The 13,556-nt window shown below is 51.0% G+C and overlaps 4 protein-coding genes across 4 annotated transcripts; 1 reads left to right on the plus strand and 3 right to left on the minus strand.

Annotated features, from left to right (window-relative positions):
• Nucleotides 1-148: 148 nt before the first annotated feature.
• On the minus strand, nucleotides 149-2,533 carry HOO65_040027 (Transcription factor IIIB 60 kDa subunit; the record flags this gene model as incomplete). Its single annotated transcript, XM_071000546.1, has 1 exon — nucleotides 149-2,533. The coding sequence occupies one exon, from the start codon at nucleotides 2,531-2,533 to the stop codon at nucleotides 149-151; it is 2,385 nt and encodes a 794-aa protein (XP_070858870.1).
• A 953-nt stretch (nucleotides 2,534-3,486) lies between these two features.
• Nucleotides 3,487-4,569, minus strand: HOO65_040028 (uncharacterized protein; the record flags this gene model as incomplete). Its single annotated transcript, XM_071000547.1, has 1 exon — nucleotides 3,487-4,569. The coding sequence occupies one exon, from the start codon at nucleotides 4,567-4,569 to the stop codon at nucleotides 3,487-3,489; it is 1,083 nt and encodes a 360-aa protein (XP_070858871.1).
• A 1,800-nt stretch (nucleotides 4,570-6,369) lies between these two features.
• On the plus strand, nucleotides 6,370-7,127 carry HOO65_040029 (Signal peptidase complex catalytic subunit SEC11; the record flags this gene model as incomplete). The annotated part of the gene is made up of 3 exons (XM_071003016.1): nucleotides 6,370-6,450; nucleotides 6,573-6,787; nucleotides 6,905-7,127. 3 exons carry the CDS (start codon nucleotides 6,370-6,372, stop codon nucleotides 7,125-7,127), a joined length of 519 nt encoding a protein of 172 aa, XP_070858872.1.
• A 282-nt stretch (nucleotides 7,128-7,409) lies between these two features.
• HOO65_040030 (Kinesin-like motor protein 9) lies at nucleotides 7,410-10,033 on the minus strand (the record flags this gene model as incomplete). Its single annotated transcript, XM_071002597.1, has 2 exons — nucleotides 7,410-9,602; nucleotides 9,719-10,033. The coding sequence occupies 2 exons, from the start codon at nucleotides 10,031-10,033 to the stop codon at nucleotides 7,410-7,412; spliced, it is 2,508 nt and encodes an 835-aa protein (XP_070858873.1).
• Nucleotides 10,034-13,556: the final 3,523 nt, after the last annotated feature.

Here is a 13,556-nt window from a genome sequence, read left to right on the forward strand (position 1 = left end):
CGTCGACTATCTGTGCAATACATCCATAGCTAGTGTATATAGATGGGCCATTGTATAGGTCTAGTGCCCATGCTTGGCACACATGCTTTTATTTCTTTCAAAAAATATTTTCTTCTCATCTAATACCTAAATTCAGCGTCCTCTCTCGTCATTCCTCGTCATATCCATAGTCGTCTCCATCGTCATCGCCGTAGCCATAGCCGTCCGAGCCTACTGGGCTGCCCGGCCCGTCGCCATCCATGTCATCATAGCCATCCTCAGCCCCGCCCTCGGCCTCGTCTTCATCTGCCTCCTCATCTCCCGCTGCACTGCCTGCGTAGCTTGTAGCTGGGCGCGTGCTCGAGCCACCGGTCTTCGTGTCCTCCTCGTCAATATCAAACAAACTGCGGATGGCATCGTAGTTGATGCGCTTGGATATAGCCCGCTCCTTCATGACGCTGACTGCTGCATCAGCAGGCGTGTCAGCAGGCTCGGCCTGGCCCTCGCCCATGCGCGGTCGCTTCTTGCGGCGGCGTGTCTGCTTAGGCTTGTCGGCTGCTAGCTTAAGACGGAACACCTTTTCCTGCTGGGTGCGCAACCAGTCTTTGTTGTGATTCGACCAGAGAAGCTCTTTGACGCGCACCTCCTCCTCCGACAATAGACAGCCGCTAACTTCTGGGTCGTTGGCAAACTCGTCCTCACCAACCTCAGCAGCCATGGAGATTTCCTTTTTCGGCTCCTGGGCAAGAGCCCATTGGGAGTGTTGCTGGGCCCGCTTTTGCGCCGTCTCAAAAGCTTTGGCATGCTCAGTAGTGTGAGGATCGTTGAAGATCTCAGAGATCTGGGCCTCGAGATCCAGCTCATCGGCTTCCCACTCGGGGTCAAGAGGTATCTTCGCGCCCTCTGACTTGGGCGCGCGTTTGCGGGGCTTTCCATCCTTGGTCAAGCCGAGACCGACGTCTTCAGGAGGGGCCTTCCCGTCTTGGCCCTCTCCGTTGTCGTCGTCATCATTATCATCGTCCTGCTCCGTAGACCCATCAGCTGTCCGCCTGGCGGGCTGGTCGCCAAAGCTGCGGGCAAGGTCTGACAGGGCAGCCTCGCCCTCGGGGTCGGCTAAAGCCATAGCATTAATGTCGCCATTGGCTGTCGGTATTTGGGGCACAGCAAAGCCATCTGCATCGAGACGGGGTGGTTGTTCTGCAGGCTCAGGAGGCGTAGGGTTGGGCATCATGGCTGGATCGATAGGGAAGCTAGCAGGGGCGGCGGCGGTGGCGGCTGTGGCGGCGGTGGCGGCTGTTGTTGTGGAGGATGATAAAGAGGGGGTATTATTACTACTGCTACTACTAGATGGGATAGTAGCACTGGGAGTAGGAGGGGAAGGGGGAAGAGCAGGGGCGGGCAGGACTTGCTGCTCGGGGCCAGGCTCTTCGGTGATGCGGCGCTTGCGCTTCCTGCTCTTCTCCTTGAGCTTTGCTTGATACTCGGCTGCGTTCTTGTAAAAGGAGGGCGGGTCATGCGATGACTCGAGAAGATCCTGCGACAAGAAGTCTTCGACCGTCATATTACTTGACTCGGTGACTTTGAATTCCTCGAGGCGGTTCTGGATGGTGTGATTGGTGACCTTGACAATGTAGACAACCTCGCGAACAGTGCGGCGGAAGTTGTTCATGCGGGCAGCCATAAGGAGACAAGCGCCGCAGATACCAGACGGCCGCCGGCCCATGACCATCCAGTCTCTGCTCATGCGGCGCACAAGGCGCACCGCATCCTCGGCCACTTTGGACGTCATGGTATTGAATTCTAGTTTAGTGGCAAAGCGGTAGATGAGGTCCTCGGGGTAGACGGGGTCGAAGCCGCCGTTGCAGATGGGGATGGCTTTGTTGAAGGCCTTGAAGGTACGGCCTAGCTTAAAAACGTTGATTTGCACGAGATCGGCCAGATCTAGCAGCATGATTTTACAGGGAGGCTCGTTGCGGCAGGCAACGTAGAGACAGACGGCCGCCACGCCAGCCAGAGAGCGGCCCTGGATGAAGTTTGCGTTGCTGGCCAGCTTGAAGGCCTGCACTGCGGAATTGACCAGCGACTCGCTCAGCTCCAGCTGATGTGCAAAACCGGCAATGAACATCTTGGCATCACGAATGGTCTTTTCACGGTCCTCGGAGGTGCCTCCAACACGGCGAAAGTTGGGCCCTAGACTTCGTACACCGCCCTGGTCGGGGCCTATGAAGCTACCCTGGACCATGGCGGCACCAGAGGAAGTCTCTCCAAACTGCACCTCAGACACGATGTTGCTGTCATCAACGACACGACCGCAGGAGCGACAGATGCCTTCGACGACATCAGGCTTGGGACAGCTCTTGTTCGGACATTGTGTGCGTCCAGATGTGGAGATAGAGGGCTTGACCGCGCTGGAGGCGGCGGCAGCAGCGGCAGCAGTGGTCATGGCATATCGCCGCTCGTCGTTTTCACGCATGGCTCTGACAAGATTGGGACGTTGGATAGCACGAGGGCGGATGGGCTGAGCCGCACCGCCGGGCATGGGAGCCCGTTTCATGGGCGTCAAGAATGACGACATGGAGGGGAGGCAAGACAAGAGCGAGAGAGGGAGAGATGGGGGAAGGGGGGGGGGGGGGGGAGAAGAAAGACAACGAGTCAGTTAAAAAAATATATATATAAAGACGGGAAAAAGAAGAGAAAAAAAATAGAAACCCTCGTGAAAGCTTGAACGTCGTTGCCAGAGCAAAAAAAAAAAAAGTATTTTTAATAACAGAAAATCCGCAGAAAATTTGCAAGGTTCACTGGTAGGTAGGTAGTTTGCGTAAAAGCAACAAGAGCCAAGAGAGCAGAGAAAAGATGAAAGAATTGCTAGAAGTTACTGTGAGCCGTTAATTAAGTCAAGGGAGACGAAAGCCCTTGTGACGATTACAAGAGAGCAGGATAGAAAACTGACGATGATATGATTTGGAGGAGAAGAAAAAATATTAAATAATTGTAAAAAAAAAATTAAAAAAATTTGTCGTTCCAGTCTAGCGGGGAAGATAAGAGCCCACTTTCCTATTTGCCTCACAAACTTCCCCAATAGCCCAATCAGTTGACGTCTTGCTCCTTCCTTCCTTTCTTTATCCTGTGCCCCTTCTCCCCTCCTCAACGTTAGAAGTTCGATTTAGTGAACTGGAGCCTGGCCGGGACTTTCCCAGCTTCTTTTTTTCTTGGCCCTGGACCAATCAAAGAAGGGGGGCACGTGATGTGCTAGCTGGAGGCGTCTAGTTCAATTCTCGGCATGTGCATCTAACTTGTTATTTTTTTTTTCAGCAAAGACTTGGGTTGAAAAAGTAAGATGCAATTTGGTGGTGCTAGCTATCTGGATATGGTATCTTGTTTTTTTGTCATTTTTTGTCATTTTTTCTCGCTTTTTTTCTGTGGGGGTTTTCCTTGTTTTCCTTGTTTTTCTTGGGTTTTTTTTTATTTTCAATTTTCCTTGCGTGTTCACTCGCCCCCTTCCCCTTATCACACCCCCTTCAGCCCTGGAGAGCCTTTCATCCTCGCCACCTCCATCAGATCGTCAATGTGGTTGCACAGAGCTACGAACAGGTCAAAGTACAACTTGCTCCCCCCCGCCTCCATGTCAGCCTGCATTGTGCCACTGCGCTTAAACGTGTCACGACAATGGATGATCAGCGCAAGATAGTGCGCGCGCAGCCGTGAGTCGGTCTCTGCCGTGTTAGTGTAGGCATACTGCGCCGAACGCAGGGTCGTGGCAACATCGATCCCCGACTGCAGGCCCTGCTTGCGTAGGGCCAGCTTTTTGAGCCCTTCAAGCCCGTAAATATCCGCCGAGCAGTAGATGGCAGTATCACGCAGTAGCGGCTGGGTATAGCTAGACAGCCGGATCGTAGCCTCAACCGACGACGCCGTCGACGAGGTGGATTGTCTCTTGGACTGGTTGCTGTTTCGACGTAGCTTAGGAGACGTAGCCCCTAGAGACGTCGGGGATGCATACGGGTTTGTGTTTTGTGTAGCCTCAGACATGTCCGAGTCCTCTAGCTCCCATGAGCCAGTCACCTTGTTGCGAATCAGTCGGGGGTAGTAGTCCTTCTTGTACAGGTACTCTAGCACCGCTGAAAATATTTCGGGCTCCTCGTCGGGCAGTGCAATCCGCTTGTTGATGGACCCTAGAAGCTGGCTGCGGCAGGCTGCGGCGAAGAAGGGCGACTGGCAGAGGACGTCTTCGTGCGCGGCGAACACACGCCCTTCTGGACCCACCACAATGGTAACGATAGGCGATGGCGAGGGCAGCGGCAGCTCCATCTCATCAGATAGGCGTCGGTGATTGCGGCCAGTGGAGATGTTGCGAGGCGGTGCAGCAGAGGGCTTTGCCGTCTTTGGGGGCACTTTCGGCGGTGCCTTGGGCAGTGCCTTCTTGCTCGGAAACCTCAAAAGCGCCTTCGAAGACGGCGCCTGCTTTCCGTGGCTTCCCCCTGGGTCGGGATTCCGCGATATACCAAGGCCAAAGACGCTTCTCTTGGGCTTGACGGACTTGCCTACGCGGGCCTGGTCATGTGGCCGTGGAGAGCGCTTGAATATAGCCATGATGCTGGAGAATCGACGGGGACGCGGTGAGCGAGACACTGTGAAAGCGGAAATTGTCCAAAGCTTCTAGAGTCAGTCAAGACCTAGAAGCAGAACGAGGGTATAAAAATTAGAAATGGGAAAAGAGGACTAAACAAGTACACGAGCTTGTCTGTTCTACTCTATAGCTGGTAGGCGAAGGCGGTAAGTAATATCTTTGTATCCGCCGTGTTGTGTAATTTCGGCTATTGCCAAGAGGACAGGAAAGAGCTAACGGCAAGAGATCTTATAAAAGATGCAAGTTGGTTGCTTAACTCGTATCGCAGGGTATACAAACTAGATACAGCGAAATGCAAGAAAAGAAGCAAACAGGCCAGCAGGCGAGCAAGCTAACTGGGAGTAGATGTGGAGGCCAAATGCAAAAAGTAAAAAGCGAAAAATAAAAGGTATAAGCGCAAAAGGGCAAAAGGGCAAGCTAGATATATGGTGCTTGTCAACGTCGGGGGGTATGCTTCGAGTAGTGTGGGAAAATAGCACATTCACCTGCCCAGTCGAGGCCGGACGGCGAGCCTTCTTATACTAATCTCAGACCCAGGCCGGCCTGCCCGGGTCTTCCTAACTAGCTCATTTAATGACTCTTTCTTCCGCTTATCAATAGCAGCCTGCATGTCTTGGACTTTGTCTTCTTCCCCTCGTCCTGCTCTCAGCCCAAAAGCAAGATGCAAGCTAGAAAGAAGGCGGCCAAAGCCTTAAGCTTAAACCCATGCGTTGTTAGCCCGTATAAGTCATTTGACTGGGGTATAGCTGCCCTGCTGCACAGTATAACATGTTATTCTCGCTCTGGCCCTGCATACCCCTGCTAGCCAACCCCGCCCCGTCTAGACAATGACTCTACTCCCGCCTGCACCTCATGCAACCCCGCCTCGCGTTCGCCCCGTCTTGAGATAAGCATGCCTACAAGCTAGGGGCCGGGCAGCCTCACGTATTCAAAAAGCATAGTCACTATCAAATACAGGCTTGTCTGGACTGTTTATGGTCCTCTCGCTGTTATGTGTAAGCCAATGGCAGAGGCCGGCGGCTAGGGAGAGCGGGAATAAGATATGCCGAGCACCTCCACAAGCTTCCATATCTAGGCAGAGCCAGCGGCCCGTCTTTCTCCTGCGCGATATGTGCCAATGGCTTTGCATATGTTTGTAATCTTCTTGCCGCCCCGGCCCGTCAACAGCTCCCAAGCTGTCACGGGTAGCTCGTTGGGCAGAAATGAGCAGGAACTTCCTTATCGCTAGCAGCAGAACGTCTAAAAGAAGGGTCCCCGGCTTCTATAGCAGACATCATGTGCCACTTCTGATGAGGCGGTGAGCTTATCCCCATACATCGATATATGTGCATATTATATACATGTCTATGTTGGTAGCAATCACCAAGTGCCTCGTATAGCATATGACACACCCTGTCCAAACCCTTAAGCCTAACCCAGATAAGAGAGCTATGGGGCTAGATAAGCCGAGTATCTAAGCCGAGTATTATCCGTGCGCCAAATGCAAATAGACGCGTTGCTCATAGGCGCTATCATCAGCTGCGATAAGAGATAAAGTGGGTCTCTATCTAAAGCGCAGTCGTGTCCGATTCAATCCTGAGCTTCTAAGCTGGGCCATTATTGTTGTTCAAGCTTTGCAGAGCCCACTGGAAGCCTTTGTCTGTCTACGGACTTTGTCTTTATATTACTGTCCCTCCCATCTTGCGCTCCTTTTTCCTATTACTCGTAATATCTCGAAGTCCCACCCCAACACACCAGCTACAGCCAAAGAATCGTCCCCAACCATGCTCGGTGTTACTGCAAACCCGCGCCAAACGGCCGGTCAAGTGCTAACTTTTTGCATGATTCTAACCACAGCCTTCATGGTACGCAGTCTTGCCCACTTGTCTTTTTTCCCGCCATGGTATCCAGGGCACCACCTGCGCCAGTTCGCCAGGCCCGCGTCTCTATCCAAGCATTGCTAACCCGTTTATGCGCCACCCTCTAGATGTGGAAGGGCCTATCCGTAGTTGCCGACTCGCCGTCCCCAATTGTCGTCGTCCTCTCCGGATCCATGGAGCCGGCGTTCCAGCGTGGCGATCTGCTCTTCCTCTGGAACCGCAATATCATGAGCGAAACGGATGTTGGTGAAGTTGTTGTGTATAACGTGGCGGGCAAGGAGATTCCCATTGTACACCGCGTGGTGCGCAAGTTTGGCGAGGGGTAAGACAACATCAGCTCTCTAAAGCAACCCCTTGGTTCTCTTCCTGGTGCTCTTCGCAGCTCCATATTCAAGTACTCTTGCTAACCTTCATGCCCTACCTCTCTGTATCTGTGTAGCCCCGAAGCCAAGATGCTCACCAAAGGTGACAACAACAATGGCGACGATACGGATCTATACGCACACGGCCAGGACTTTCTAGTGCGTAAAGACATCATTGGGAGCGTCTTTGGTTATATCCCATTTGTCGGCTACGTAACTATCCTACTCTCAGAATACCCTTGGCTGAAGACAGCTATGCTAGGGTTGATGGGACTAGTTGCGGTGTTGCAGAGGGAGTAAGGTTACAGATACACACATATATATATAGTATATTCCAACATGCATCCAGACGACTGGTGCGTTTGAGCAATCAACATTCTTCTTCTACATGCAGTCAACAATGCAATCTAAGTAAGGCATGCCACGACGAAAGAAAAGGCATGCAAGTAAGTGGAGAATAAAAAGAGACATACAAAAAGCAAACATTAACTGTGACATGTACATGCCATGCCAACCACGTCCACCCCACTTACAAACCTTTTACTCTAGCTAGTCCCGCTCGCCCCTGGCGTCTTCTTCTCTCTAATAGTCCTCTTCGCGTCGTTTCGCCACTATTTTGCGCATGCTCGCCCTCTTTTGCTGGCCCGTTGTCCCCGAAGCTCCCACAATACTTGGACTTGCGCTTCGTGAAGACGACACCGAAGACCGGCCCGACTCTATGGCAAGCTCCCCGCCAAACCGCAGTTTCTCTAGCCGCTTACTCAGGCTGCCAACTTCGCGTACGCCCATCACTGGTGCAAAATCCTCGCGCTCGCCCAGCGGAACGCGCTTTGTCGGGCTGCGTTGCGCGAGTTCCCGCTTCATGACGGCTACCTCGCGGCGTAGACGTTCATTTTCCTCTTCTAGGTTTTCAATCAGAACGTTCTCCTTGTCCTCTTGCTCCTCGAGCTCGTCAAGCGCAAGACCCTTTTCAAGAAGCTCAATCTTGCGATCAAGATGTGCTTCGCCACGCTCCTGCTCTAATGCGAGATTCGTCTTCCAGCGCGCTAATTCCAGCTCTAGTCGTGTGTCAAACTCCGTTGCACACTCTTCTCGGATGACTTGCTCCTGTTCCAGCATCTTATCTTCCATCGTGAGAAGATGGGCCTCGGCCTCGAGACGAGCCTGGGCTTCGGCTGCTACATCAGCTCGCAAGGCCTCGATTTCCTCTGAAAGGCGTGCAATCTCCAGTGCAGCCAGCTCCATGGTTCCCCGCTCATCCATGTGCTGCGTTTGGGCAATATGAGCTGGGCTGGGTGTGCGAAAGGGTTTCTGGGGTGGGTGTAGCATGGGCCGGCGGCTATTGGCCACTGGGGGAGGCGACATGAGTATTTCGCTGGGAGAAATCGACCGTACCGACGCTGATGAGGTAGAGTCGGCGTTGGAGAATATGGATGGAATACGGGGAACAGAAACCTCGCGGGCAAGAGCACCGTATCGCAGGATTTGAGACGTGGCGTTAAAGTCTCCATATGGGTCGGCCGTGACAATCATTACGCCCTTTTGTGGCGGCCGGGAGGACGAGGCCATGTGCGATGAGGGAAACGAGTTGGAAAACAAAAGCTCGGTCAGTTTGCACTGGCGGAAGGGTACAATATTGGGCTTGTTGCTAGTTTGCATTTGCAAGCATTGTCCCAGATACATCAGGCTCTCATTGATCTTGCCGGCCTCAGCCAAAGTAGCACCCTGTGTCTTGGCGTCGCGGGCTCTCTCACTACCTGCTAGATCAACAATAGTTAGAGTGCTCCCAGCCCAAGTGGCCGAACGTCTGCCCATCTTTCGCTTCTTGATTTCGACCGCAAAGAAACCATGGCTTCTGCTGCTGACACTGTTGCTGCCCGTGCCAGTAACACGGCGCTCTTGTAGACCAGCCTCCAGCACAAGGATAGCTTCGTGGTAGTTCGAGCAAATGACCTTCCTCAAGCCAGCAACTACTTTGCGGTCTGGGCTTGCTTCTGTGCTCTTAAATAACAGCGGCCGACGACGGGGCTCCTTTCCTCCAGGGGGTTTGATGGGCGGTGTAAGCAAGTCAAAAATGCGATCGTTGTACACTTCATACATGGAAAGAACAACGCAATATTCAGCGTTTTCATCGGAGGCGATTGTTACCCAGGGACTGATATCGGGCTTGGTGGGGAGATTGCTGGGCCGTGCAAGGAAGCGGCGGTTGGGGTTGGTAGTTGATGTTTCGCCCTGTAAATTTGGTTTAGTATATCTTCGAGAACTAGCTGAGGAGGTAGTCCTCATAAACGACATTGTCGGTTGGGTTGGTGTAAGCATGCTAGTACGGTGCCACTGGGCAAAAGCCGATCTGTCGCGCGAGTTGCTGTGGTTCAAGTTCTGACTAAAGAATCGAAGGGGCTTGTCAATCGTGGCAGCAGACGACTGGTCATTCTGCCTATTACATGACTCTTGTGGTCCGCCGCTCGGCAAGACCCACGGCGAGTGTGCTTGGTTGTGATTATCAGTAGTTAAGGCGGGGTGTGTGCCTACAAACATGGGAGTTCCTGATCGCGAGCTACTACCCCGAGAGGAGCCCAGGTCTCCATATACATTATCAATGAATGTAGTAGCGGTGGTAACTGCAGCTTCAGAGGCGTCGGCCGTTTGGACTTCAGCCTCGAGCGAGGGGCTCTCATAGATATCGGCAATTCGTGGGCCAATAGCGCGGAAAACAGCATCAAGAGAGAGTTGCGTCAGGCCGCGCTGAGACTTAGAGCCAAGAATAGTATGTGACTAAGCAGGTTTAATATCAGAGGTTAGCAGTTGTGAACTAAATTAGGCAATTGCTGTTGCTGGGTCGAAAGTTAAAATCGACAATTGCCTTGACTTGCCTTTCCTGAGCCAGTCACACCAAGCGTCGCCACCAACGCATCAGTCCCTTCACCGCCTTGAGGGGCCAGCACGCCTTCAATTAATGGCAGAATCTGGGTATCTTGGAAGACATCTAGTTGTGTCGAGGCTTCTTCAAAGACTTGCGTAAAGGCAAACTTTTCGATGGCTCGGCGCCGGTCGCCTGGCGGATCGATTGTAATGTGTGTTGGTAAAAGATCTTCTTGTTCAGGTTCTTCAACGCTAAGAAAACGGGTTGAGCCGCCGGATCTAGCAGGAGGCGGTCGCAGACGCAGGTAGACCTGAAAGAGGTTGGCCTGCTTGTCGGAAGCCATGATATAAGAAGATGCTGACGACAGCTTGGTGGGCGATACAAATAATAGGGATATTGTGTTGATGGAAGCCGTGCTAGGATAGATGGCTCTACAACGTCATCAACTATCTAATATCAGCGGCACCCCCTTAGGGTTCGTAGTGTAGAGATGGCAATATTGTAAAGAAAGGAAACTAAAGTTTAGACGAAGCGCGCAATTATACCGGGACTAAAGTAGGTTAAAGTAGATGAGAAGCAGGTACACAGGCTTTAGTTTTTCCCTTGCTTTGTTTTTGCTGAAGTTTATGAGCTAGGCAGGTGCAGTCCGTACCATGGGTCAAGGCTAAGAAGACGTGGCGTAGCGCAATACATGATGCTAAAATACCTTATTGACTTTGGGTATCCTGGCGTTGCTGGGCAACAGAAGCATGATGGGCTTTGGCAAATGGCAGCCACATGGTGACTATGACTGACAGCTGTCAGTACAAAAAAATGGAAGTTGCAGACTTTAAACCTAGGTCTGTAAATAAGACTTGGTGTTAGCATCCCTTCGTAGAACATGTCTAGTAGAACAGTAGTAGCCAATCGGAGCTAGCAAGTGTGCTAAATTTGAATACGTCCTTTAGTACCCCCTTAAACTCGATTTTGGTTTCTCGGTATTGCTTGCTGAGGATCCCTTGAAATATCTACCTTGCGACGTTGGCCCGGCTAAATACCGGGTGATAACGACTACCGGCCAGGGGGTCTTATCAGGTTCTTATCAAAGTGGCAATCTCTTATCAGGCTGTTGGCAACTTTCGTCCTCTTCTCCACGAACGACAACATGATTCGGCGGTCAGAGAATGCTGCTGCTAACTTTTAGGGTCTCATTTTCGAGTGCTCAATGAAGAAGACAAAGATGGAGATTTACGTCCAGCACACGAAAAGACAGTCTGGTCGCTTCCTGATTTTGGCCGTGCCTCTTGCATGTCGACGTTGCAGTGTCTACTAGCCGGCCAGTGCAACAATGTTGACGGTTGGCTAATCCACTAACCACGTCGTCGTGCTTAAGATTTCGCGCTGTGGTTAAATGCACTGACTTGGGCATTTTGGAAGGCTTGCATGTTGTAGGTTCTGACGAGAAAGCGGATAACAGGAGGGGAGAAGAGGCGAAAAACGAGACATGCATGCAGGGTAAGAAAACTTGAAAATACTATACAGGTCGACAAGACACGGATACACATACACGCAAATGCACGAACCAATACCCTTTGTGGCTTGCATCAACTTTGATCATATTTGCTCGGCTTGTCACCCATGAGTTGTTTGAGTCTAGACATTCCCTGGGCACTAAAGTAGGGGCTAAAAGTAGCGGTCAAGGCTTTTCGCCAACTATCGAAGCGACCAACAGATGGGCCTGCAGCGAAGTGATTTCATGTGTCAGGTTAGTATGGCGTTAATTTAGGGTGGGCAGAAAGTAGGCCAAAGTCACAAAAGAAGCCCTAGCCGGCCAGGACTTGTAGACTTGTAGAGTCGCAGAGGAGCGTTCAAAAGCTATTGCATGGTCTAGAGCCTGGAGCGTGTATCAAAGGCGCCTTGCAAAACAAAACGACGCATTGTAGATGGAAGAAAACAAAGAAATGGAAGTATGGCAGGGGGCGAGGGACTAAGTCGAGCGTTCGGCTGTGGCTATGGCCTTAGGATCGTGGGCCAGGGCTAACTGCAGTAATGTCGTCACATAGCTCAAGGTTGAACGCTATAATTGGGACTGTTAGGTCGGAAACATTTGAATCATAATTTGAGCCTTTCTACTAAGCGAGAAGCACGAGTGCGGAGAATGAACAACAGGCGCGGGGGATAGAGAGAAGAAGAGGGCAGAGACAAAAGTAAGAAACAGCAGTGAAATGGAAAAATATGCGAGGAAAAGAATTAATCAAAAGGAACAAGCAAGGGGGCTGAAATAATCTAATGAAACAAAAAATGGCTAGGAAGAGGAACAAAGCAAGAATGAAAGGAGTGCATAGAGTACGTACAGAGTACATAAATAATAACACATGGGGAGATCACAAGTACGGGTACAGGTACAGGGAGACAGATGCATACGGCACTACAAAGAGCCTGCACCTAGTACTAGTACAAATCATAGTCAGTCAGCATAGCGCGTGTCATACGGGCGCCGGCGTACAGGGAGTCTATCTCTCACATCCGATACATTATGGCTCACCGTTCCGCTGCACTGGTGTTGTGAAGCCAGTTTACTAGCAAGCCAAATCCAGGCCATCATTGGTTGGCTGCAGCCCCTTAGTTGGTGGCCTAAGATGATCTAAAGTGATCCAAGGTACACAGCCAGACGCTGTGATTGGTGGTTTTCAGAACAAGGAATCAAGGTCGACAAGGCAGGCACTTGAGCCACGAGATGATTCCCCACAAAAAAGTTTTTAAACCTTGCAGGTTTTACTACAACTGGTGGCGGCACGTTATTAACATCTCAAAACCGCCGCAACTACCTACTTCAAGGCGAGGGGGAAAGAAAAAAATTTTAGCATGGAAACAGGACGAAATTTTTTCGCGGCTTAGATCAGGAGCAGAGTGCATGATAAAACTAGATAGAACGTGATGGGAATAGGCAATTACAAGCAATTGCAATCAACCGCAAGCGGCAGTCACGCCATGCTACTGCAGCTCGTGGCCTTTGCAACTGCTTATTGCTGGAGTTTGGTAGTGGTAAAGCGATATGAGTATAATGCTGTAATTGGCTAGTTATCATCTGAAAGCACGTGAATAAAGCGACTGCAACTGCTTCTTGTTGTTCAGTCCGTTTGTTGTAGTTGCCTCCTGGTATTATCTGCTCCGCTTCTTTTTTTTACCTTTTTTCGTACCTTCTCTTTTTGCTGACACCCCTCACTCATATCCCTCCCTTTTTTTCTTTTCTCACGTCACGGTCTCCGTCCCGTTCCTCTTTTTTTTTCCTTTTTTCTTTTTTCTCTTCCTTTCTTTTTGTCTTCCCTCCCCAGACAAAGCATCTGTCGCTAGGTTTTATCACCACCAGCAACCCCCACCGACCGGCCGCCGCCAATCTCGCAGCTTCCTTTGAAACCCACTTTCACGCCTATAATACTCGCTTTTTTATATCCCAATGTTAACTGCTGCTGCGCTGTAAATTGCCACTACGGGACATGCCTTAACCAAAGCCTTCCTTGCCTTGGTATGTCCCGTAGTCCACCGACCTAACGACAGACAACCTTGATCGCCCCATACAAACCAAGAATATTCAAGACCATCCAAGACGGACCCGTCAACCCAAATTTATTGCTCTATTTTCTCCGTTTCCTCTCGCTTGTTTAGCTTGAATTCTTTTTTTTTTCTCTCTCCATCCTCCCCTTCCTTCAAAATCTTTCGCCCAGCAATTGCGTTTTCTTTGGGCATTCTTTTCTCACCTCTCCCTACCTCTTCGTCAAATAGGAGAGAAACAAAAAGCTTCACATCAAAAATCTGTTGCGATAGCACGACCCCCTCCCCCCCTTCTTCCACCATAAATCTCTTTTCTGCCACTTTAGTGCAAACAA

The sequence above is a fragment of the Ceratocystis lukuohia genome, assembly GCF_044167205.1.
Source record: "Ceratocystis lukuohia strain C4212 chromosome Unknown Supercontig4_pilon, whole genome shotgun sequence".
Classification (NCBI taxonomy): Eukaryota; Fungi; Ascomycota; class Sordariomycetes; order Microascales; family Ceratocystidaceae; genus Ceratocystis; species Ceratocystis lukuohia.